The sequence below is a fragment of the Lepus europaeus genome, chromosome 5 (assembly GCF_033115175.1).
Source record: "Lepus europaeus isolate LE1 chromosome 5, mLepTim1.pri, whole genome shotgun sequence".
NCBI classification, from domain to species: domain Eukaryota; kingdom Metazoa; phylum Chordata; class Mammalia; order Lagomorpha; family Leporidae; genus Lepus; species Lepus europaeus.
Genome location: NC_084831.1, coordinates 55246435 through 55273405, shown reverse-complemented (window position 1 = coordinate 55273405; position 26971 = coordinate 55246435). Strand labels below are relative to the sequence as shown.

The following is a 26971-nucleotide window of genomic DNA, read 5'->3' as shown; positions in this document are numbered from 1 at the left end:
AGGAAATGGGCAGAAGATCCAGACAGACATTGCCCAGAAGAAAAGATACAAATGGTTAACAAATACGTGAAAAAATGCACAGTATTGTTAGCTGTGGAGGAAGTGTAGGTCAAAACCACAGTGATGTATCATCTTACTTCAGTTAGAGTGGCTGTTATCAAAAAGACAACATAGCAGATGCTGGTGAGGATGTAGAGAAAAGGGAACTCTTACACCCTCTTGGTGGGAATACAAATTAGTATAGTCATTATAAAGAACAGTATAGAGATTCCTCAAAAAAAACCAAAAATAGATCTGTATGGCCCATCTATCCACTTGGGTATATATCTGAAGAAAATGAAATCAGTATATGGAAGAAATACCTAAATTCCTATATTCATTCCATCAGTATTCACTATAGCCAAGATACAGAGCCATGCTAGGTATACATCAATGAATGAATGAGTAAAGCAGATGTGGTACCTACACTCAGTGGAGTATTATTAGGCCAAAGAAAATGAAATCTCTATATTTGCAGCAAAATGGATAGAACTGGAGTTCATCATGTTAAATGAATAAGCTAGATAGAAAAATGAATACCACATGTTCTCTCGTGGAAATTTAAAATAATATTTACAATTTTTATTCATACCTCTGTTCACTTCATGCTTCTTTGTGAATTCACATGTTGATTTTATGTAAAGTTCTGAAAGACAAAATTCTCTAAAGACTAATTTAAAAATGTAAGACATATAGCTATATTAAAATTAAGTAAATCCTTTTTAGAGAGATTAAGTTCTTTATTTAATATTTATTGCTTAGTAATTTTCATAAATTGACCATCTCTTCTTTTTTTTAATCCAGCATGTTGTAAGTCAGTAGTTATTTATAAAAAATTATTTTCTAATATTATGCAAATTTTGGTGGTGGTTTCTGTAATATAAGCTTTTTAGTATCATCTTTTGCACTATGCTCTAATCCTCTACTATTTTAAATAATTTCTGTTTTTCAGGGATAAGAAAGTACTTTTAATGCTAACTTTGTCACTGGTAAAACTAGTTTTAATTTATATTGACCTTTTTCTCCTTTGAACATTTAGTCTGCATTCAATAAAATGTTGATGACTGCTCTTTAGAAGACAGCTGTACGAAATAAAGTATTATAAATATTCAGCTTTCCTTTCTAAGCATTGTCACCAACAGCTGGGCATCCAGTTTAGCAGAACAGATTTTACACAGAGAAAGCCTGGCATGTTCCTGATTCAGTTTAGTGAAGGAAACAAAAAATAGTTTCTTATGGATTGGGGACTTATAAAGACATAGAGCATCTGTTCCTCAGCGAAGTCATAGTCTGGTTGCACTGAATCATGTTTAAAGCTACAATAATGTACGAAACTTTTTTCATGTTGCTCATACCTTTAACACCTAGTACATTATTTCTGCAAATAATAGACTTTCAGCATCTCCATTGAAGGTATGTAAATTATTTTACTCTTAAGTATAGTTTTTTATTAGTGTTATTATAAAGCAGACCAATATACTGGTTTTTTACTTAGACTCCAAATAATATGACTTTAGCGTTTAAGTTGTATTGCAGTCCATCCACATATGTAGAACAACATATACCAAAAAAAGATCCACTTATAATTATCCCATTTCGATATAAAGTGTTTTACTATAAAAAACAAAGCTACCATTATAAATAATTGCATTCTTATGATATTCTGGTTTAATAAATAGTGTAAAAATTAGTTGGCAAAAGTTGCTTAAAATTTTTATTTGTATACCTTACCCTTAAATATTAAGTATTAAATATTAAGTATTTGACTTAAAGAATGTCAAATTTAAGAGTCTTTTTTAATGTTTTGTTTACAGTGTTAAAAGATCACTGAAGCTGGAAGCAAATGTAAGTATTCGTCTAGGAGTTTGTAATTACATGATAAAATTGTTTTTAATATTTTCTAATATAAAAATTATCAGAAAACAATATGACATGTTACACCATTTTCTGCACATAAAACATTTTTTGTAATCTATTGTGTGGACATTTGTAGCCAGCTTGAGATGTTTGCTTAAGCAGATTATTTAGAAATCTTAATGAAATAATTTAGTAGAAATTAGTAGAAAAAAAATCTGCACCTTAAATATATAAGAAACACATATGGAACAATGCTGATACTTTAATCTGCTTAATATAATCTGTTAACATGAAATAAAAACATTATAAGCATTTTTATACTAAAAATGTAATCACCTCCCTCAGCTATGCTGGCATGGATTAGACAACAAAATACTAACATTATAAAAATTTTTACCGTGGTTATCACAGTACAGTAAAATTGTGTTGTTGCTATTACTTTTTGTAAATCTAGTTATAGCACATTCCCAATGCCAGCATATCTTGGCATATGTTAGTTTATTATATTTTCACATTAAGTATGGATCTGGATACAAACACTAATACTAAGGTACTTATGACCTCAGTAAGCTTAACTGCAAGTATATTGGTGAGAAAGTAAATTAAAACAAATAGCTAGTCAATAAATGGGCTCTTGCAAAACCCCATGTGAAAATGCCATTTCAAGAGATGGGTTTTATATGGAATTTATCTTTGGAAAGCTCACTGGTATTTAACATAGCAGAAATTTACAATTTAAAAAACTTCCTAGATGCAGTTTTTAAAATTTTAAACAAAGGTGGCAAAATACTGCAATGACAGTAAAAAAAAATCATTTGCAGGGTAATTAGCAATTTGGAGTACCGTTATCCACCTTGTTCTGTGAAGAATGCAGCTGTGACTATAATTCTGCATCTGTTTCTTTGGTCAAAATAGTGTTTGGTAGGTGAGTAGTCCAGCTTAGAACGAACTACTGTTCTTTGCTGCCCCAAAGCTGTTCTCTGGGAGATGGAAACATTATTTGAGGGGAAGAGAATGACCATTTCAGAATCCAGTATCTTCATGGAGTTACAGTTGTAATCACGGTAGGCTTTCTATTTTTTTTTTTTTTCAGATGGAATATCCTGTATTAGAAAATCACAGTGTTATGTCTGACCCAGTTCTGTGCCTTTAAACCAGTTGACTTAGCTTAGTACCACATAGCTACCACCAACCAGCTCAGAGCAGGTTCCCAGCATGCTAGCCAGGATTTTCATTCCATTTTCTTAGCTGTTTCTGATATTGTCAGCTGTTATATGCTTGCCTCTTAATCTGTTTATAGATCTGAATTTAGATCTGACAGCTTTTGTCCTATTCCAGTATTATTTGAGCTTTTCTCCTCTACATTTCTCTCATATTCACTTCCATCCACCCTACTAACTAACACATCCAACCTAGTAACAGCCTGACTCCCAGTTATTTTCCCATATGGCCTGTGATCCCATTGAGGTTGCCTTACCCCATCTGAAAGAAAATTAGCATTCAAAACACATACCTATAATTCTAGGAGTACTTAATTGTTGTAAAGCAACAAACTAGTCAAAACTTTGATCATTTTACCTTACAAATATGATGCTAAGGGAAGGAAACTGGGGTCCAAGGAAGGGAGATGACCTTCTTAATGCCTATTGGTTCAAGTGGAGTCTGTTTATCCTAAGCTAAGGCCCTGCTATGTCGTCTTCCAAAGGTATTCGGAACTCCTGACTTCCAGTGTTCCCAAGGCAGCTACAGACCTTCATGGAGGTTAATGTTCCATGATGTTTTGGTGAGGCTACAAACATAATTTTCTCATGACTCTTAATGGGAGAAGCTAGAGATGGGTCATCCCTGTGTCTTTCCTATAATGTAGATATTAGACACTGCAAGGACCACTATATGCTGGACTTCCCAGAGCTGGATGTTCTAAGGAAATGAAGAAGGTTCCCATTTAGCATCACCTACAATACTTCAATTTTTTCAGTTATTGCCCTGAAAGTACTATTTCCACATGAATTTTCAGCAGTGAGGATAATTTATTACAAACTGTTGCCCATGCCAGTCCAGATGCATTTATATGGTTATTTGGCATCTTGGCCACAAACCTAGCTAACATAACCCAGTCTCTTTCAGGCCACCTCAGAGAGGGAATAGAAGAAGCAGATGCTACAGATGGGACGGGAAGGAGCATTCTTCTTAGAAAGTCCACTCAGTACACATGCTGTAGAAGGAGTGGTGGTATGGGTTTTCAGGAAGATTTGCTAATTTGTTTTATTTTACATTATTTTAAAGATTTGTTTATTTGAAAGGCAGAGTTACAGTGCGTAATGGGGTAGGGCAGGAGAGGTCTTCCATCTACTGGTTCACTCCTTCAGTGGCCACAATGGCTAGAGCTGGATCAGGCCAAAACCAGGAGCTTCTTCGCAGTCTGCCACATGGGTGCAGGGACCCAAGCTCTTGGACCACATTCTGCTTTCTCAGGCCATAGCAGGGAGCTGGATCTGAAGGGGAGCAGCCAGGACCTAAACGGGTACCCATATGGGATGCTGGCACTGAAAGCAATGGCCTTACCTGCTGTGCCACAATGTTGGCTCCTGGACTTGCTAATTTGTACTTAGATACCCAGTCTAGATTACTTCATTACTATTAGTAAAATACTCATGGTCTAGTCTAATTTCAGAACATTTCTATTACCATAAAAGGAAACCCCATACCGATAGCGGGAGGAAAAAACTACTCCTCTTCCCTCAACCCCTGGCAATTTCTAGTACCCTTTCTATCAAATAAGTTCATCTGTTTGGATGTTTCCTGTAAATGGAGTTATGCAATTTGTTTCTTTTTGTTCCTGCCCTCTTTAATTTAATATAACATTTTCAAGGTTTCTCCATGTTGTAGCAAGTAACAGTACTTTGTTCCTTGTTTATGGATGAGTAAATTGCATCTTATGGATATACTTGCTACCTTTTAACTTATCCATTCCTCAGTTGAAGGACTTTTGAGTTATTTCCACTTTTTTTAAAAAGATTTATTTATTTATTTGAAAGTCAGAACACAGAGAGAGAAGGAGAGGCAGAGAGAGAGAGAGGTCTTCCATCCGTTGGTTCATTTTCCAACTGGCCTCAGTGGCTGGAGCTGCACTGACGCGAACCCAGGAGCCAGGAGCCTCCTCCGGGTCTCCCATGCGGGTGCAGGGGCCCAAGTACCTGGGCCATCCTCCACTGCTTTTCCAGGCCACAGCAAGAGTTTGATTGGAAGCTGAGCAGCCAGGTCTCGAACCGACGCCCATATGGGATTCCAGCACTGCCCCATCTACTACGCCACAGTGCTGGCCCCTCCACTTTTTGACTATTTAGAAAAATGCTGCTATGAACATTGTCATACATGTTTTTATACAGTTTCTGTAGTTATATCCTTAGGAGCAGAACTACTGGATCATATGAAAATTCCATGTTTAACTTTTTTTTTTTTTTTTTTTTTTTTGACAGGCAGAGTGGACAGCGAGAGAGAGAGACAGACAGAAAGGTCTTCCTTTTTTGCCGTTGGTTCACCCTCCAATGGCCGCCGCGGTTGGCGCGCTGCGGCCGGCGCACCGCGCTGATCCGATGGCAGGAGCCAGGTGCTTCTCCTGGTCTCCCATGGGGTGCAGGGCCCAAGCACTTGGGCCATCCTCCACTGCACTCCCTGGCCACAGCAGAGAGCTGGCCTGGAAGAGGGGCAACCGGGACAGGATCGGTGCCCCGACCGGGACTAGAACCCGGTGTGCCGGCGCCGCAAGGCGGAGGATTAGCCTATTGAGCCGCGGCGCCGGCCCCATGTTTAACTTTTTGAAAAACTACCAAACTCTTTTTCCATAGCAGGGGCACCATTTTACATGTCTGCCAGAACTTTTGAGAGTTCCAGTGTGTCTATACACTTGACAACAAATGGCATTATCTGACTTTTTATTCTGTCTGTTCTACTGGTTATGAAGTATCCCATTAGAGTTTTGATTTTTATTTCCTTGGTGACTAATCATGTTGAATAAATTTTCATGTGGTTATTGGCCATCTGTGTGTGTGTGTGTGTGTCTGTGTATATTTGAGATCTGTCTACCCAAGTTCTTCTCTTGGTCCATTTTTTAATCGGGTTGCCTTTTTGCTGTTGAGTTGTAAAAGTTCTTTGAACACCATCACTTTATAAAACATAGTTTGCAAATATGTTCTCCAGTTCTATGGGACATCTGTTCATATTGATAGTGTCCTTTTGTACACAGAAAATTTTTAATTTTGATGAAGTTCAATTTTTTTTCTTTGATTCCTAATCCTTTTGATGTCACATCTAAGAAACGTAACATGAGGCATGGAAACAGAATTTTACCTGTGTTTTCTTTCTAAAATTTTTGTAATCTTTGATCTACTTTGATTTATTTTATGTACATGGTACAAAAATTCATTTTTTTTTTGCATGTAGATAGCCAATTGTCCCAGTTGTCCCATTTGTTGAAAAAGTAACAAACTGCTAGTGAATAGTCTTGGTACCATTGCTGTAAAAAAATTGACCATAAATGTATGGATTTGTTTCTGAACTCTGATTGATTGCATTCACCTGTGTGTCTGTTTTCATGCCACTATCAACTGTTGGAATCCTAAAAGTTTTAATTATTGTAAATTTGAAATCAAGATGTATAAGTCAAAATTTGTTGATCTTTTTCAAGAATACTTTGGTTATTCTATATCCATTGCAGTTTCATATTAATTTTAGGATCAGCTAGTCAATTTCTGGGGGTGGGCGAAGCAAATTAAAATTTCAACAGGGTTTATATCAAGTTTGTAGATCAGTCTGAGAGATGTGTCAATCTTAATAAAAATGTCTTCTAAACCATGAACATGAGACATATTTCTGTTTAATTAGATATTAATTTCTTCCAATGTTTTATAGTTTTCAGTGTACAGGATTTGTACTTTTTTGGGCTAAATTTGTTACTAAGTATTTTAATCTTTTTGATGCTATAATAAATGGAATGGTTTTATAATATCATATTTCTTTTGACCATTGCTAGTATACAGAAACACAACTGATTTTTATATATGAATCATGTGTCCTACAACTTTGCTGAACATTTTTATTAGCTCTAATAATTTTTTATAATAGGTTACTTAGGGTATTCTATACAAAAGATTGTCATCTACCAGTAGAGAGAATTTCAATTCTTTTTGCAATCTGATGCCCTTTCTTTTTCTTGCTTGTAGCTCTGGCCAGCCAGAACCTCTAGAAAAATGTTAACTAGAAGTGGCAAAAACAAGCATCCTTATCTTTTTCCTGATCTTAGGAGGAAAGCATCTAGCTTTTCACAATTTAATAAGTTAGCTATAGGTTTTTTACAGATAGCCTTTATCAGATTGAGCAAATTCTCTTCTATTCCTAGCCTGTTAAGTATTTTTTTAAAAATTTGTTTATTTATTTGAAAGGCAGAATTATAAAGAGGCAGAGGCAAAGAAAAGAGAGAGAGAGAGAGGGGTCTTCCATCTGCTGGTTCACTCCCCAGATGGCTGCAATGGCTGGAGCTGTGCCAATCTGAAGCTAGGCGCCAGGAGCTTCTTCTGGGTCTCCCACATGGGTGCAGGGGCCCAAGGAGTTGGGCCATTTTCTGCTGCTTTCCCAGGCCATAGCAGAGAGCTGAATTGGAAGTGGAGCAAGCCAGGTCTCAACCCAGTGTCCATATGGTATGCTGGCACTGCAGGTACCAGCTTTAGGCACTAAGCCACAGAGTGTTTTTTTGTTTGTTTGCTTTTTACTATGAAAGGATATTGGTTTTATCAGATGCTTTTTTTGGATCTATTCAGATGATCATGTGTTTTCTTTATTCTCTTAATCTGTATGACACTAATTTTTGTATATTGAACCCACCTTGCATCTCTGAGATAAATTCAACTTGGTCATGATGTAGAATCCTTTTTATATGCCAATGGTTTCAATTTCCTAGAATTTTTGCATCTATATTCGAAAATAATACTGGTCTGTAATTTTCTTTTGGTGTCTCTGATTCCAGTATCAGGGTAATACTAGCCTCAGAGAATGAATTGCCAAGTGTTCTCTCCTAGTTTTGAAAGAGTTTGAGAAGAATTGTTATCAACTCTTGTTTAAACATCGGTAAAATTTGCCAACTGTCTATTCCTGGGCTTTTCTTCTTGGAAATATTAACTCAGTTTCTTACCTACCATTGATCTATTCAGACTTTCTAGTTCTTTGTGATTCAGTCTTGGTAAGTTGTATGTTTCTGGGAATTTGTCTATTTTATCTAGATTGTATAATTTATTAGCATACAATTGTTCATAATATCTCCTTATAATCATTTTGTTTCTGTAAGTTCAGTAGTAACACCCCCTCTTTCATTCTTCATTTTATAATTTCAGTCTTCCTCCTTCCCTCCCTCCTTCCCACCTTTATCAATCTAACTAAAGATTTGTCAATTTGTAAAACTTTTCAAGTTGAAAATATTTCATAAATGAATTATAGTGCAAGATAGTAATAGTATAATAGTGATAGCTTAATACTTAAATTATTATATTGGTATCTTAAAATGGTAGAGCAATGAGAAAAAATAGAAAAGCCAGTGTATTAAAATTTTTTTGCCAATGTTTTATTTTTTGTGTTAGAAAAATTTTAAGGTAAAGTTTACATACCATTAAATACCCAGATCATGAGTAACAATAAGTTTTAACCAGTGGATAGCCCCATGTACAAATACTCAGTCCAGAAATAGAAGTCTGCATTAGCATGAGTCTAATATATTGGTCATGGTCTTTCCCTGCTATCCTTTTAAGAGGATTGAGATACTGCTTAAGTGTAAAATGCCTTTGTCCCCTGCAGCTACTATAAAAACAGCAACAAAATCTCAGCTTTTTTGGATCTATTAAGGATGGTTATTGTGGCAGCCAGTGAGTTAATTGATGTGTAGTAGTACTGGCTTAGGAAACATAGGCCAAAATTATAAAAAGTCCTTGAGGCAGTTAATGTTTAGAGTTTTCTAATATAATTCTATAATTAGTACCAGTAGTACCTAATTACTGTATATTATGTGGGATATTATAAAAACCTAATTAATCAGTAAAAGTTTACAAAACAATTATCTTTCTTTAACTGGCCTTTTGTTTCTGGTTGTCCAAATACCTATAGTACCTGTGTTTTAAATAACTCCGGAGGTGAACATCTCCTCTGCTCCTTTCCAGTTTCCTGCTAATGCATCCTGGGAGGCAGCAAATGGTGGCTCAAGTGCTTGGGCCTTTGACACCCATGTGGGAGACCCAGATGGAGTTTCAGGCTCCTGGTTTCAGCCTGACCCAGCCCTGGCTGTAGGCGGTATTTGGGGAGTGAACCAATACATGGAAGATTGTCTCTCTATCTCTCTCTTTCCCTCTCTCTCATCTCTTTGCCTTTCAGGTGGAAAGTACATAAGTAAACATTTTTCAGAAAATGTTTCTGTGGGGGCACAGTAGGTTAAGCCACTGGCTGCAACACCAGCATCCCAGGTGAACACTGATTTGAGTCCCTGCTGCTCTACTTCTTATTCAGCTCCCTGCTGATATACCTGGCAAGGCAGCAGAAGATGGGCCAAGCACTTGGGACCTTGCCACCAACGTGTGAGACTTGGATGGATTTCTAGGCTTCAGGCTTCAGCCAGGCTTGGCCCAGCCCCAGCTGTTGCAGCCATTTGGAGAGTGAACCTGCGGATAGAAAATCTGTCTTTTTGTCTCTCCCTTTCTCTCGCTCTGTAACTCTGTGATTGTCAAATAAATAAATAAATCTTTTAAAAAATTTTTTTAATGTTTCTGTGTTGGGGCCAGTGCTGTGCCGTAGTGGGTAAAGCCACCGCATGCTGTGCCTGCATCCCATATGGAAACTGGTTCTAGTCCCAACTGTTCCACTTCCAGTCCAGCTCCCTGGGAAAGCAGCAGAGGATGGGCCAAGTCCTTGGGCCCCTGCACCCAAGTGGGTGACTCGGAAGAGGTTTCTGGCTCCTGGCTTCAGATCCATCCAGCTCTGGCCATTGCAGCCATTTAGGGAGTGAACCAGTGGACGGAAGCTTGCTCGATCGCTCTCTCTCTCTGCCTCTCTGTAACTCTGCTTTTCAAATAAATAAATCTTTAAAAAAAAAAAAGTTTTGGTGACAGTGTAGGTTATTAGTTCATAATAATAATGATCCTTCACATCCCACATTTCATCCTGTAGGAACCCTTAGTTAGTACTTTTTACATGGTTTATAATAGGTAAAAAAAAAAAATCAATAAAATACAGGAATCTATTTTGTAGAATATGTTTTAAACAAGATGACAAAGCAAGCTACAATTTGTGAAATATATTGAAACAGAGTGTCATACCTATTTGAAATTATAGAGAGAACATTGGTTTTTATTTTCTGTTTTAGGCAGAAAAATCAATGCTGAAATTTTACTTTTGCTAATGTACATAGTTTGACCTCCTTACAAAAAGTACAGTGGTGTTTGGACTGACTGCAGACAGAATCTTAGTACATGGCAATTATTTTGTTCAGTAGTGGTGTTAATTAAGGAGTCTTTATGAGAAGAGGTTGTAAATTATTATAGAAATGATCATGATCTCTATATCCTTTCATTCTATTTACATTCTGAATCCTTTCCTAGACAAATCTGTTCATCTCAGTTCCTCTGATTTTCTAGAATCACCCATCTTGAGTAGAAAGAGTGCTGACTTTTCAATTTGTAGCTCAGTCTTCTCTCAAATCCCAATCTTCAGAACTCTTTCTGTTGTAAGAGACTAATGTGTAGGACAAGTTCTTCAAAGTTAAGGGCATGGCAGAATAGAGGTTCTTAGATGGATTTTAGATTACTTTTTTCTTTAGGCATCTTCAGAAATGAAAAGTTAGATACTGGCCGGCGCCGCGGCTCACTAGGCTAATCCTCCACTTTGCGGCGCCGGCACACCGGGTTCTAGTCCCGGTCGGGGCACCGATCCTGTCCCGGTTGCCCCTCTTCCAGGCCAGCTCTCTGCTGTGGCCAGGGAGTGCAGTGGAGGATGGCCCAAGTGCTTGGGCCCTGCACCCCATGGGAGACCAGGAGAAGCACCTGGCTCCTGCCATCGGATCAGCGCGGTGCGCCGGCCGCAGCGCGCCTACCGCGGCGGCCATTGGAGGGTGAACCAACGGCAAAAAAGGAAGACCTTTCTCTCTGTCTCTCTCTCTCACTGTCCACTCTGCCTGTCAAAAAAAAAAAAAAAGAAAAGTTAGATACTTGGAAAAATCTTGAGGGGGAAAAAAAAACTTAGGGAAGTAAAAGTGTGCCTTTTTGTGCTTACCAGTAAGACAGCTATGTAAAAATTGTTATATACAAAAGAATATTTAATGGGGTAGGAGGAAACAGTAGATCTTCAGTTTGCTCTCCATGTAGTTGTAGACATATTTCCTTCTAATCAACACAAATGACCAAAAACAGGAGATGCTTTAGTATTTTTAAAGTTAGGCATACACACACATGCCACAGTTATTTTCTGAAAGCTAGGAAATTGTTCTCAGGGAGAAATGTGTCATCTAAGTTGCAATGTTTAGATACTTGGCAATTGGATAAAATAACTGGATAAAATAGAAGAACAGATTACATAAATGTACATTAGGGTAGTGACTTTCATTCCTGTACATACACAGTGAAATAGTTCTGGGCAATAAATTCTTGGGAAAGTAGAGTAGGGATTGGATAAATGTCATAGTTTGTAACTTAATACATATAAACAGGTGAAAACTCAAGATGGAGAGGTAATAGTAACCACCTGATAAAGAGACTTACAACTCTTTCACACTGCAGGAAAGATTGTTTTAGAGTTATAACTTGATATTATAGGTCTACTTTTTAAAAAGATATTGGTTACATTTGTGGCTGCTGTGGATAATAAAACAAGAAAGAAATGACTTTTGTTCTCCAATACAAAGAAATCTTTACCATTTAAAATCTTTGTGATGCTGTAGATTCTGAAACTAACACCAAAATTACCTAAAAAGGTGACACAGCCACTATTTCTGCCATAGGTGTCTTTAAAAATACAGAATAATTGACCATACAGAATTAGGTAACTGTTTCAAGTTAGCTACCAAGCTAAAGTTTAGTTCTACAATGTTGGCAACATATAAGTCTTCTTCTGTTATCCCCAAATCCATCCTCTGTCATCTTTTCCACTTCTAGATTGAAGGTTTCTCAATGCCTTTTATTTCACTTATCTGTCAGCCTTCCCTCTTTCAAGAATCCTTTGACAAATTACTGCAGCCCACCTTGATTTCCCTTTTCTTTGGATCTCTGTAACATGCATACTAATTTAAGACCTTTTCTCTACTGTTTATCTATTGGTAGACACTCCTTATACCAGGAAAGTTGTTGTAGTTCTCTGTAGACATCAGTTAGCGATGCTGGGGTGATCAGTAAGCATTATGAAAAACAAGCTTTAGAAGAATTCCAGAGCACAAACAGTAGTGTGATAATGAGTGTTTGGAGGAAGTGAATTATGAGTGGGGACCTAAATCAAAGAAAGAATAGGTCTTGGGAAAGGTAAGAAAGAGAACATTCTAAGATCACAGAATGATGTGCTACCCAAATGTTCTTAGTCTACTTAGTGACTTAAATGTTAGATGAATGAACTAATGAACAAATGAGTCCATTCTGAGAGGGGAAGTAGGACAGAGTTTACTGTACTCTTCCTTTTAGGTCATTCATTCCTCACATGTTTTTAAATTTACTAGGACACAGTGATAAAAAATATTTCCAGAAGCAAATTTTTTTTAAACTTTTATTTAATGAATATAAATTTCCAAAGTATAGCTTATGGATTACAATGGCTCCCCCCCCACACCATAACTTCCCTCCCACCTGCAACCCTCCCCTTTCCCACTCCCTCTCCCCTTCCATTCACATCAAGATTCATTTTCAATTCTCTTTATATACATAAGATCAGTTTAGTATATATTAAGTAAAGATTTCAACAGTTTGCCCTCACATAGCAACACCAAGTGAAAAATACTGTTGGAGTACTAGTTATAGCATTAAATCACAATGTACAGCACATTAAGGACAGAGAGCCTACATGATATTTTTTTAAGAATTGATTAATTTTCAATGCAATTTCCAATTTAACACCAAATTTTTTTTTCATTTTAAATTATCTTTATATACAGAAGATCGATTCAGTATATACTAAGTAAAGATTTCATCAGTTTGCACCCACACAGAAACACAAGGTGTAAAAATACTGTTTCAGTACTAGTTATAGCATTACTTCACATTGGACAACACATTAAGGACAGATCCCACATGAGATGTAAGTACACAGTGACTCCTGTTGTTGATTTAACAATTTAACACTCTTGTTTATGGCGTCAGTAATCTCCCTAGGCTCTTGTCATGAGTTGCCAAGGCTATGGGAGCCTTTAGAGTTCGCCGACTTCGATCTTATTCCGACAGGGTCATAGTCAAAGTGGAAGTTCTCTCCTCCCTTCAGAGAAAGGTACCTCCCTCCTTGATGGCCCTGCTCTCTCCACTGGGATCTCACTCGCAGAGATCTTTCATTTAGGTCTTATTTTTTTTTTTTTTTCCAAAGTGTCTTGGCTTTCCGTGCCTACAATACTCTCATGGGCTCTTCAGCCAGATCCGAATGCCTTCGGGCTGATTCTGATGCCAGAGTGTTATTTAGCACATCTGCCATTCTATGAGTCTGCTGTGTCTCCCACTTCCCATGTTGGATCGTTCTCTCCCTTTTTGGTTCTATCAGTTAGTATTAGCAGACACTAGTCTTGTTTATGTGATCCCTTTGACTCTTAGACCTATCAGTGTGATCAGTTGTGAACTGAAGATGATCACTTGGACTAGTGAGATGGCATTGGTACATGCCACCTTGATGGGATTGTATTGGAATCCCCTGGCACGTTTCTAACTCCACCATTTGGGGCAAGTCCGATTGAGCATGTCCCAAATTGTACATCTCCTCCCTCTCTTTTTCCCACTCTTATATTTAACAGGGATCACTTTTCAGTTAAAATTTAAACACCTAAGAATAATTGTGTGTTAATTACAGAGTTCAACCACTAGTACTAGAATAAAAAAAAATACTAAAATGGACAAAGATTTACATTGTACATCAACAGTCAGGACAAGAGCTGATCAAGTCACTGTTTCTCATAGTGTCCATTTCACTTCAACAGGTTTCCCCTTTGGTGCTCAGTTAGTTGTCGCCGATCAGGGAAAACAAATGATATTTGTCTCTTTGGGACTGGCTTAATTCATTCAGCATGATGTTTTCCAGATTCCTCCATTTTGTTGCAAATGACTGGATTTCATTGTTTTTGACTGCTGTGTAGTATTCTATAGAGTACATGTCCCATAATTTCTTTATCCAGTCTACTGTTGATGGGCATTTGGGTTGGTTCCAGGTCTTAGCTATTGTGAATTGAACTGCAATAAACATTAATGTGCAGATGGCTTTTTTGTTTGCCAATTTAATTTCCTTTGGGTAAATTCCAAGGAGTGGGATGGCTGGGTTTTATGGTAGGGTTATATTCAGGTTTCTGAGGAATCTCCAGACTGACTTCCATAGTGGCTTAACCAGTTTGCATTCCCACCAACAGTGGGTTAGTGTCCCTTTTTCCCCACATCCTCTCCAGCATCTGTTGTTGGTAGATTTCTGAATGTGAGCCATTCTCACCGGGGTGAGGTGAATCCTCATTGTGGTTTTGATTTGCATTTCCCTGATTGCTAGTGATCTTGAACATTTTTTCATGTGTCTGTTGGCCATTTGGATTTCCTCTTTGGAAAGATGTCTATTGAGGTCCTTGGCCCATCTCTTAAGTGGGTTGTTTGTTTTGATGTTGTGGAGTTTCTTGATTTCTTTGTAGATTCTGGTTATCAACCCTTTATCTGTTGCATAGTTTGCAAATATTTTTTCTCATTCTGTCAGTTGCCTATTCACTTTCCTGACTGTTTCTTTTGAAGTACAGAAACTTCTCAATTTGATGCAATCCCAATAGTTAATTTTGGCTTTGACTGCCTGTGCTTCCAGAAGCAAATTCTAATAGGGAAGACACAAATGTAAAAAATACACAAAATATGTTACCTGTTAAGAGGTTGCACACCACCCATGAAGTGCAAAGGAGGAAGCTGCAGAGAAGAGGAGTTGTGTAGAATGGTTTCTCAAAGGCCTTAAATGTCAAAATCAATTATTTGAACATTGTTTTTGTTATCATTAAGGCCAGATCCTGTGTCAGAGCACTGTGTGAATGGTTAGGATAGCTTTTATCCTTCCTAAGATTTCTTAATGAGTCTTCATAATGGGCAGAATTTTCCTGGATTGGCCCCATAATTATACTTCAAATTCTGCTGAAAGCAAAAGTGAGGTTGTGATTGGGAGAGTCAGCCAAATCTAAACTTATTGGGAAGTACCTCTCTGAAGGTAGTAACACTGTAATGCTAAAATTTCACAAATATCAAATGAGATGGCCTGATTATTGTAAAGACTTGAAATATCTACCTACTTTGAAAGAATAATGTTCGTTTTAGGGTGATAATTGAATATATTTGAAAAGAGAGAAGGAAGAAATGAATATTGTTTTGAAATTTGCTGAGTCTTTAAAAGGTATTTTCAAATTATTTCTTTCCCAAATTAATATTTATTTTCAGTCATCTGAGCCTTCAAAAATCACAAGGATTGCAACTTATTCGCCAACAACCGGGACTTGTCAGATGAGCCCATTTACTTCTCCCACAAGCTCTAAAGAAGGAGAGCACAGAAATGAACCATCAAATGGTTAGTTTAACATTCTTTTCCACTTATTTTAAGATTTTTCTAGTTATTGGTGTATCAAAATTTTGATTTAGTAATATATAGATCTTGTTACAGCTGAATTTTCTCTGAAAGAATTTAGCATAGAAAAGGTTACAATGTAACTTACTTTGGACATAAATGTAAACTTTCTTGGCATTACTTCAAAATGCTATGGCAGACTTTGTTCCCTTACTATCCCATCCATTAAATAGAAATTATGACCTGACTGCCTTCAGCTACTATCAGTTACAGTGGTTACAGATATGCCCCTTAACAAGCTATCTGTCATGAGCATAAATTAAAGGGCACATAACTCATTTATTGCTGCACTACGTTTAAGGGGGAAACTTATAAATGTTAGTTTTATCCATGTTTTTCATTTAGTTTTATCCATGTTGTTCATTTAGCTTTATCCACATTTAGTATATTTTCATATAGCTTGCTTTTCTTATATTTCATTTCCTTTTTCATTACTAATTTAATGCAAAAGATTTATGAAATTTTTCAGGAGAAAAACCTAAATATGAAATTCTTTATTTTAAAATGTTGCTAGTTCAGTTTTGATGATACATATTCAATGTTCTCTGGTAGTTTGTTCTAAAGTATTTATTTAAAAACATAGACCTCTTTTCATAGGTTTAATCTTTTTATATTGAGAAAGGTCATGAAGTACTGACATGTCAGCTTCTATAATATAAAATTTTGAATAGGCTCAAATTTAATAAAATATATTTTAGATATGTTGTGATTACCCTAATTCATATTTTGTTGCTTAACATTTATTGAGTACTAAGTAAGCATTCAATAGAGGCTACACAGAAACAAAAAAGTCTCTTTTTACCTAATTTATTATAATGAAACACATAATGAGATATTAAACTTTTGAACTCTTTGATTTTTATTTAATCAAATGGTTTTTATCTTAAAGCTATTACTGTTATGTTTGCTTTCATAAAAATGTATGAAGATGTATACATTTTTTAAATTTCATCATTCTGTTTTTTCTACATCTGCTGCATCTTGTTTTAGTTTGAAAATTAATGCGTTAGAGATTACCTGCTGCTAATATGGATAGATTTTGCAAACTGAAATTGAATATGGACTTAATTCCAAATTGAAGTTAAATATAGTATTAATGGAAAATTCCTTTTATCCATAAAAAGATTGGTCACGTTTTTTCAGTTGACATTTAAGTGGATAATTATCACAGATTATAGTACTAAATAAGTCCTTTTTTAAAAAGTCAGACAGCAGAGATTTCTAAGATATTGGCAGTATTCTGTTTTTCGACCTCCATGGTGGTTACACTGATTGACTCTAGTTAAACATTAAACTATACATATATGTTTTCCTTACTCTGTAATGTGTAGCTCTCATCTATAGAAATCTTAAAACAAGAGTGTTTTGTCTAGAGTCCTATGTCAGATTATATTATTTGTAATCATTACAGTGGTCATCCTCATACGTCACCTTGCACATATTTTAAAAATAAGGAAACTTGACTCATGAAGTAACATGTTTAAATAAATAATAAATATAACTTTTAAAATTATTTAAGTTTCAGAGAAAGTCAATCTCTATTAATAACTCCTACTTTTTGAATATTGTACAAAATATACGTAAAGTGCTGTTTCACTCTCCAGATGGTTGCATCAGCCAGGGATGGGCCAAGCTGAAGCCAGGAGCTAGGAGCTTCTTTTGGGTGCGGGCCCAAGTACTTGGGCTATCTTTGTCTGCTTTCCTAGGAGCAGTAGCAAGGAACTGGATCAGAAGTGGAGCAGCTGGGCCTGAAACCGTCACTCATGTGATGCTGGCACTGCAGGCGGCAGCTTAACCTACTATGCTGCAGCCGGCAGCCCTGGCCCAGAGAATTTGATGGAGAATATGATAAACCAATAAAGAAAAATGATGGGCAGAGTGAGAAGCTCGGACATCAGTCAAATAGTTCTACGAGGCTGAAATAGAGTAATGAGGCTGAAGCAGAATTTGAAGATACAACGACTGTCAGTTTCTCATAATCAAGGAAAGATCTCAGTTGCCAAATTAAACTACCATGCTTAGTCAGTGTAGGATAAATTGAAACAAAACCTGGAGTAAGTGTTTGGCCTAGCAGGTAAGATGCTGCTTGGGGCACCCACATCCTATATCAGAATCCCTGGATTCAAGTCCTGAATCCCCCTTCCTGCTAATATATACCCTAGGAGGGAGCAGACAGCTCAAATATTTGGGTCCTTGCCACCCATGTGGGAGACCTGAACTGATTTGCTGGCTCCCAACTTTGGCCTGGCCCAGACCCAGCCACCACAGGCATTTGGAGAGTGATTCAGTTGATGAGAGTTTCTCTCTCTCTGTATCTCTGCCTCTTTAAAAACATGAAAGTAAAAATATTAAATTAAAAAAAGCCAAATCTTGGCCGGCGCCGCGGCTCACTAGGCTAATCCTCCACTTTGCGGCGCCGGCACACCGGGTTCTAGTCCCGGTTGGGGCACCGATCCTGTCCCTGTTGCCCCTCTTCCAGGCCAGCTCTCTGCTGTGGCCAGGGAGTGCAGTGGAGGATGGCCCAAGTGCTTGGGCCCTGCACCCCATGGGAGACCAGGAGAAGCCCCTGGCTCCTGCCATCGGATCAGCGCGGTGCGCTGGCCGCAGCGCGCCAGCCGCAGCGGCCATTGGAGGGTGAACCAACGGCAAAAGGAAGACCTTTCTCACTGTCTCTCTCTCACTGTCCACTCTGCCTGTCAAAAAAAAAAAAAAGCCAAATCCACATCTAATCCTACCACAATAAAACTGAACATTAAATGATAAGAAAACTTTAAAGACAAGCAAAGAAAAGACATTACCTACAAAGGATGACATATTGATTGTAGACTTCTCATCAGTATCTAGAATCTCGCAGAAAATGGGGTAATAAAACCATTTATTATTAGAAAGGCAGAGAAAGGGGGAGAGAGATCTTCTAATTACTGGTTCACTTCCCAGATGCCTACAAACAGCAAGGACTGTACCTGCTGAAGCCAGGAGCTCAGAACTCCATCTGGGTTTCCCATGTGGAGTGACAGGGACTCAAGTACTTGACCCATCATCTGGTGCCTCCCAGGTTGCACATTAGCAGGAAATTGATTTGGAAGCAGAGTAGCCAGGACTCACACCAGGTACTCCATCCTGAGATGCAAACTAACCCTCTGTGGCACAGGCCTGGCCCTGAAAGAACTTACTATAAAAAGCATATTGAGGCCGGCGCCATGGCTCAATAGGCTAATCCTCTGCCTTGCGGCGCCAGAACACCGGGTTTTAGTCCCGGTCGGGGCACCGGATTCTGTCCTGTTTGCCCCTCTTCCAAGCCAGCTCTCTGCTATGGCCCGGGAGTGCAGTGGAGGATGGCCCAAGTGCTTGGGCCCTGCACCCCATGGGAGACCAGGAGAAGCACCTGACTCCTGGCTTCGGATCAGCGCGGTGCACCGGCCGCGGCAGCCATTGGAGGGTGAACCAACGGCAAAAGGAAGACCTTTCTTTTTTTTTTTTTTTTTTTTTTTTTTTTGACAGGCAGAGTGGACAGTGAGAGAGAGACAGAGAGAAAGGTCTTCCTTTGCCGTTGGTTCACCCTCCAATGGCCGCCGCAGTAGGCGCGCTGCGGCCAGCGCACCGCGCCAATCCGATGGCAGGAGCCAGGGGCTTCTCCTGGTCTCCCATGGGGTGCAGGGCCCAAGCACTTGGGCCATCCTCCACTGCACTCCCGGGCCACAGCAGAGAGCTGACCTAGAAGAGGGGCAACAGGGACAGGATCGGTGCCCCGACCGGGACTAGAACCCGGTGTGCCGGTGCCGCAAGGCAGAGGATTAGCCTAGTGAGCCGCGGCGCCGGCAGGAAGACCTTTCTCTCTGTCTCTCTCTCTCACTGTCCACTCTGCCTGTCAAAAAAAAAAAAAAAAAGCATATTGAACCTCAAGAAATGGAGAAGAATACAAAAAGCAGTGGTAAACAAACAAAAAACAGGAAATATTAATTATAAAGTCTAATAATAAATTATGCTGACTCTAAAGAAAAGTCAATTTGAGAAGGGTTTGTTAAAAACAAGCAATAGACCACACTAGTATGGTAGATAAAAAGGTAACAAATAGAAATTAAAATGCCTTGAATTTTCAGGCGGATGATGGGATATCTATCAATTGACTTTGTGTTTTTGTTTACTTGCCTTTAAAATGGGGAAAATAATAATACCTACCTCAAAATTGTGAATTAAATGAATTAATACACAAAAAAGCATTTAGAACACTGCCTGACATATAGTGTGTTTTCAGTCAATATTATTATTTAGACTTTAAGAAAGGTAAAGGACAATTAAGCCTAAAGGAAAAATTCAGACATTAGTTCTTTTACAAAATTAGTAGTTTATATACAAACATTAGGAAAAGAGAAGGGAAAGAAAGAAGGAGGAAGGGAAGGAGAGAGAAAGGAAGGGAAAAAGAAAAAGAGATTCACTACCAGAAAAATGAGATTCCTGAGTCATAAGTGCATCTGAAACAAAACATGTGAAACATATTCGAGTCTGACAGGAGAATCAGGAGACACATCATTCCCTAGACATTTAAAACTAGCTCTTTCAGAAACTATAATGAAGCAGATAAAAAGTTAGGGGAGATACAGACAGTTTAAACACAATTGGCCTAGTGACCAGCCAGATAAAATGCCCAATATATGATAAAACATATGTAGAATTGTCACAAAAATGTAACTAGTTTGGAATCAGAGGAGGTCTCGTTGTATTAAAAATTGCTGTTGTAGAGACCACATTCTCTAACCAAAGTTTATGTAATTGGGAATCAATGAAAAGGCAGCACTTTAAAAATTTTAGCCCATGTGTTTAGAAACCAACAAATTTCTAAATAATTCATTGATTGAAAATTATGATGGGAAGTATAAAATATTTAGAATTGAATGATGAAGCATGTCAACATTTAGAAGAAACCTTTTAAATTCTGGGTGGCAAGGGCTTAATCACTTGCCACCATGCACTGCTTTCCCATGTACATTAACAGGAATCTGAATAGGAAGCAGAGCATCTGGAATTCAAACCAGCACTCTGATATGGAATGCCAGCATAGCAAGGGGTGGCTTCAGTTACTGGGCCAAAATATCAGCCCCAGAGAAAAAAAAACTAAACCTAAATTATACTAAAGCAGTTGCTATTGGAACATTTATGCTTATAAAATATTTTAAAAGGAAAAATTTCTAAAAACGAATGAACTGAGCATTCAAGTCAGAAAGACTTCAAAAGAAAAACAGAAGGAGCCAAAATAGTAGAAGGAAATAATAAAGATATAATCAGAAATTATTAAATAGAAAACTGAACAATAATAAAGAAAAACAAAATCAAAGGCTAGTTCCTTGAGGGGCCGGAGTTATGGTGCATGGATTAAGCCTCAGCCTGCAGTGCTGGCAGCTCTCTGCTGATGTGCCTGGGAAAGCAGCAGAGGATAGCCCAAGTACTTGGGCCCCTGCTACCCAAGTAGGAGATCTGCATGGATCTCCAGGCTCCTGGCTCCAGGCCTTGCCCAGCCCTGGCCATTGTGGCCATTTGGGGAGTGGACCAGCAGATGGAAGATCTCTCTCCCTCCAACCCCCCTCCCTTTCTGTTTATCTCCTCTCTTTATCTTTCTTATGCTCTCTTTCTGCTTTTCAAATAAATAAAAGAATCTTTAAAAAAGATCAGAGCAAGAGTGACTGCCTCAGAGTTGTGCAGATTAATTAGCCATTATATGTAACATGTTTGAAACAGTGGTTGGCCCTAATAAATACTATGTATTAGCCATTATCATCATAATCATTGATTGTGCTTCCAAACCTTATGATCCGTTGAAAGCTATCTTCATTAGTTAGGGAAAGGACTCTCTGGAGCCTTATCAGAAAGTTCAAATATAATTCTGGGTGTAGTCCAGATTCAGTGATTCACCAGTATTTTGTGAAACTGCTCTTAACAGTCAACTACACAGTTGTTTGTTAGCATATATTTTGTTGCTAGGTGTTTTATGTATATATGCCATATAGACTCTAGCTCTTTAGTATATGTTGTCTCCTTTGTTAACAGAATGGAATGAAATAAAGGAAAGAAATTATTAAATAATTGAAAAACATTTAATGATAAATTATACTATACAGTCATCTTTGATAATTGATCAAAGTATTGTCCTGAAAGATATTAAGACCCCTGGGTATCAGTTGAAAATTATATAAAAACATAAGTTCTTCTATAAGAAGATGGAGATTAATATTGGCCCACATATTTCAGGGTGGGATATTTGACTAATTCATTTACAATGATAAAAAATGTTTAGAAAGGCATTGAACATACAGTAAAAATTCAAGTAAAGCATTCTTTGCTATTTTTTAACTAATGTTACTGACTGCTGGTACTGAAATGTGAAAATGAATTGCAGGTTAAAGAAGCAAAGTCATTTTAATATTTAATTTTGGAACATTACAATGTAGACAGTCTAATAAAAATTCAGGAAATTAATATTAACCTTTAGGCAAAGATTTTCTGAAATAAAGATTTAATGTATAACTTAAGTTTTCATTTGTAGTCTTGTGTAAAAAAGATACATTTTCAGCTTTTTTTTAGCATATTGGATTTTAATAGATTTCTAAAAGTTGCTATTTTCCCTACATTCCTTTCCTAAGTAAACTTTTACCGTATTGATTTATTCTGTTTGTAATTTAAGGATGTAGACTAGTCAAACAATGAAAACTTAAGAAATAAGAGAAATAACTAGTACTTTAGCAAAATTTCTAAATCATAAAGCTTTCTCTTTTTGACATAAAGGAATATTTTAAGGGGACAGCATAGGGGAAAAGCTTACTTAAAGTGTATTTCCTGGGGCTAGCATTGTGATGTGACTCTGGCATCCCATATGGGTGCCAGTTTGAGTCCCAGCTGCTCCCTTTCTGATCCAGCTCCATGATAATAATGGCCTGGGAAAGCAATGAAAGATATCCAAGTCCCTGGGCCCCTGCCACCTGTATGGGAGACCTGGAAGAAGCTCCTGGCTTTTGATTTCGGCCTGGCCCAGCCCCAGCCATCGCAGCCATCTGGGACTGAACCAGCAGATAGAAGATTTCTCTCTCTCTATATATATATATGTGTGTGTGTGTGTGTGTGTGTGTGTATAACTTTAAAATAAATATATCTTTTAGAAAAGAATATTTTGAGGTAACAGTTTACTTATAGTAAGATTTTTTTCTGAGAAGGCAAGATCCAGAGTAACAATGAGAAAGATTATTGTTAATGTCTGTACAATTTAATCAAAGTATAAGTTCCAGAGAACAGAAAATATTTTTTTAAAAAAAGATTTGTTTATTTGAAAGGTAGAGTTACAAAAAGTAAGGGAGACACTGAGACAGAGAGAGATACCTTCCCTCCACTGGTTCACTCCTCAAATAGCCACAATAGTTGGTGCTTGGCCAGGCCCAAACCAGAGTCTGGAATTACACGGGGGTCTATGTAAGTGACAGGGACCCAAACATTTGGGCTATCGTCCCCTGCTTTCCCAGGCACATTGTCAGGGAACTGGATAGGAAGTAGAGCAGCCGAGACTCAAACCTGCACTCCTATAGGATACTATGGCTTAACTTGCTATACCACAACACAAGCCCCAGGAAATACACTTTAAGTAAGCTTTTCTCCTAGTGAAACAGCAAATAAGAGTAATGGAATAAAAATTATTCAAAGGGAAGAAGTGTGAACTAGGATTGGAAAGTCTGTTCTAGACAATAGTATGTTTCTTAATATGTTAATAGATTACAATTGAAAAATTAAAGAAATTACTTATTATCTGTGTGTTTTGTTTCATCTGGAGTATTACCTAGAGCTATGCTGTCCAATACGTGTGGATATTGAGCATTTAGAATGTGACTAGTCTGAACTGAGAAATGTTATGAATGTGAAATATTCAGTAGATTTCAAAGAGTAGTATAAGTATATAAATGATTTTAATAATTTTATATTGATTACCTGTTAAAGTATGTATTTTAGATATATTGGGTTAAATTAAATATTAAATTTATTAAATGTTTTTTCTTTTTAAAATTTCTCTACTAGAAAATTAAAAATTAAATAAATGTCTCATTATATTTCTGTTGGAAAATACAAGCTAGAATTTTTCATGGTGTTAGATCAAGCAACTTTTAGTAAAATAATAAAACCATTGAGTAGTAGTTCCAGTGTCAAGGGTTGAACAAATGGAATTACATAAAAATATGTAGTTTGAGGAAAATATCACTAATTATATATTTTTAAAAGTTGTTTCTATTGATGGTTTTCCATTAGTTGTAGAATCTTTGGATTATTCATTCGATGAAAATTTATGGAAAGCCAATACATATAAGACACTGAAAATCTTTAATTGTACTAATGTGTCCTCAAATAATTGCTTAGTATACCTCAAGAATATAAGTATTTAATATGTACAATTCTATAAACCATTCTAGACCAAACAACTAAATAGTTATTAACTCATAAAACGTTAATAAGTGCAAACATCATGTTCTGGTAAAGCTATAAAATCAAACTTTTTTAATGTTCAACCCCATCTTTTAGAAGATTCTGACTTAGTTACATCTCATGTCTTCACTTGTGAAACTTGGAAAAGTTTAAATCATGGCCTTAGATAACTAAACAGCATTTTAAATGAAATGTAACCATTTATTTACTTTATTACTATCTAAAATTAATACTCTAATGAATAATGTTTTTATTAGCCATATATGTCTGAGTATCTCTTATCTAAAGTGCTTGCAACCAAAAGTGTTTAAGATTTCAGATTTTGGAATATTTGCATAGACTTTACTGGCCAAGCATCCTTAATTCAGAAATATAAAATCTAAAATGCTCCAAGACCTGATATTTTCTAAGTGGCACTTAAAATGTTTTGGATTTTACAGCATTTCAGATTCTGGATGTTCATTTTCTACATTAAGAACTTTTCAAGGATCTACTAAATAAATATGCATTTAAGAATTCAGGTATTCAGAAAATTCAGGTACTCAGAACTAGCATATGATCCAGCAGTCCTTCTACTAGTTATATATCCAGAGGATTTGAAATTAGTATGTTAAAGAGGTCTCTACACAGCCTTGTTCATTGTGGCACTCATGATAGACAAGATGTGAATCAGCCTAAGTGTCTAGCACCAGATGAATGGATGGACAAAATGTGTTATGTAAACATAGTGGATTATTATTCAGTGCTTAAAAAGAGGGAAATCCTGCCGTTTGTGACAGCATGGATGAACCTGGAAGTTGCTAAGTGAAGTAAGCCAGGCGGAGAAAGACAAATACTGATGATTTCACAAATGTGTACAATCTAAAACACCAAACTCATAAAGCAGAGAGTAGAATTGGGGTTACCAGAAGCTGGCAGTGACGAGGGGAATAGAAAGATGTTGGTCATAGGATAAAAATTGCAGCTTAGAGGAATAACTTTGGGAAATTTATATAATATGGTGACTATAATTAGTAACAATGTACTGTATACTTGAAAATTCCTAAGAGATAGATTTTAAGTGTTCTCACCACAGAATAATTTTAAATATTAAGGTAACAGTTTTAAAGATTTATTTATTTATTTGAAATTCAGAGTTACTGAGAGAGGGAGAGACAGAGAGAGATCTTCCATCTGCTGGTTCACTCCCCGGATGTCCACAAATGGCCAGCTCTCGTCCAGGTAAGCCAGGAGCCAGGAGATTCATCCAGGTCTCTCATGTGGGTGGCAGGTGCCCGAACACTTGGAGCATCTTCATTGCTTTTCCTGGGCCATTAGTAGGGAGCTGAATCAGAAGTGCAACAGCTGGAATATGAACCAGTGCCCCTATGGGATGCCAGCATTGCAGGAGGTGCCATTCCAGAATTTATACATAGATCAAAACATCATGTTGTGGGCCAGCACTGTGGCATAGCAGGTAAAGCTGCCACCTGCGGTGCCAGCATCCAATATGGGCACCAGTTCAAGTCCCAGCTGCTCCACTTCCAATCCAGCTCTCTACTATGGCCTGGGAAAGCAATAGAAAATGGCCCAAGTGCTTGGCTCCCCTATGGGAGACCTGGAAGGAACTTCTGCCTCCTGGCTTCAGATTGGCTCAGCTCCAGCCATTATGGCCATTTGGGGGGTGAATCAGCGGATGGAAGGAAAACTCTCTCTTTCTCTGTAACTCAACCTCTCATGTAAAGAAATGAAACTTTTAAAAAAAATCATGTTGTTATACTGTAAACATATACAATTTTTGTGAATTTTGAAAATGTTTTAAAAATACATACCCTTGTTCCTAAAATCAAATTGGACTTACTATTACATCACTAGGAATTTAACTATATTATAGATATTGTTATCACCAATTCCTGTTGCTAACTTTGATGAGAAAGAAAGGAATGAAATAATAAAAACTGGAAGCATCAATATGGTGTGTTGTATTATAAATATTAAAAATACTGATATTTGATTGAAGCATCCTTTATCTAGTAAAGATTACTGATATTTTTAACCTAATTATATTCAGATTGAATTCTTCTCATTTTCTCTGTAATATACCAAACCTAAATGGAAATTTTATTCACAAGATTGTTTCATTATGTAATATCAAATGAACAAAAAATTAAAATAGGAAATGAAAAATAGGATAGTTTTTCTTTTCCTACCTTCCATTTGTTGACTCTTTTGTTTTTTATTTAAACTTTGGCATTCTAAATTGTATTCAAAAATTGACAGCTTCTCTCTCAGCTTTGTGTTCTTTGTTACACACATAGGAAAGAGAAGAAAATTGAATCACCTCAGTTTAGTGGGAAGAAAGGAATCTACAACAAAAGTCAATGATGAGTAAGTTTGTTTTTGAAATAATTTATGTGTGTTTTGCAGGAATAGGGTCATGTTAGTTAAAGTGATATTGTAGGAGTGATCATTTATTTGTGAAAATTAATAATTTATATGACAGTGAACTTTCTTAAAGACCAAAATACTTTAATTGTCAAGTGGTTTGCAGTAATATATGATGCCTTGATTTTAATACTCAGTGAGTCCAGTTCTCCTAGCCTCTGCATAATAGGCCAGCTTAGGGTAAAACTGAGGAAAATTTCCAATTATGTGAATGGAGAAATAATGCTTTGGGAACATAATGCCCAACTGATACCTAGTTGGAGTTAGAGATAGGAACACATTGTAGTTGACAGGATAAGGGAACTAAAGAAACATGAAAGGCTTACATGCCAGCAACCACCCATTTTTATATTGG

At 37.1% G+C, this 26971-nt stretch overlaps 1 protein-coding gene across 3 annotated transcripts in view; it reads left to right on the top strand.

Moving 5' to 3' along the window:
• Window positions 1-26971, top strand: part of ITGB3BP (integrin subunit beta 3 binding protein) — a 77937-nt gene that overhangs the window by 22311 nt on the left and 28655 nt on the right. For 2 of the 3 annotated variants that reach the window (XM_062191467.1, XM_062191466.1), the window contains exons 2-4: window positions 1854-1884; window positions 15555-15681; window positions 26490-26559. In XM_062191467.1, the coding sequence (XP_062047451.1) occupies window positions 1854-1884; window positions 15555-15681; window positions 26490-26559 (228 nt within the window). Of the gene's footprint in view, window positions 1-1853; window positions 1885-2717; window positions 2822-15554; window positions 15682-26489; window positions 26560-26971 lie in introns of all 3 variants that reach the window. The other variant, XM_062191469.1, reaches the window with a different exon arrangement.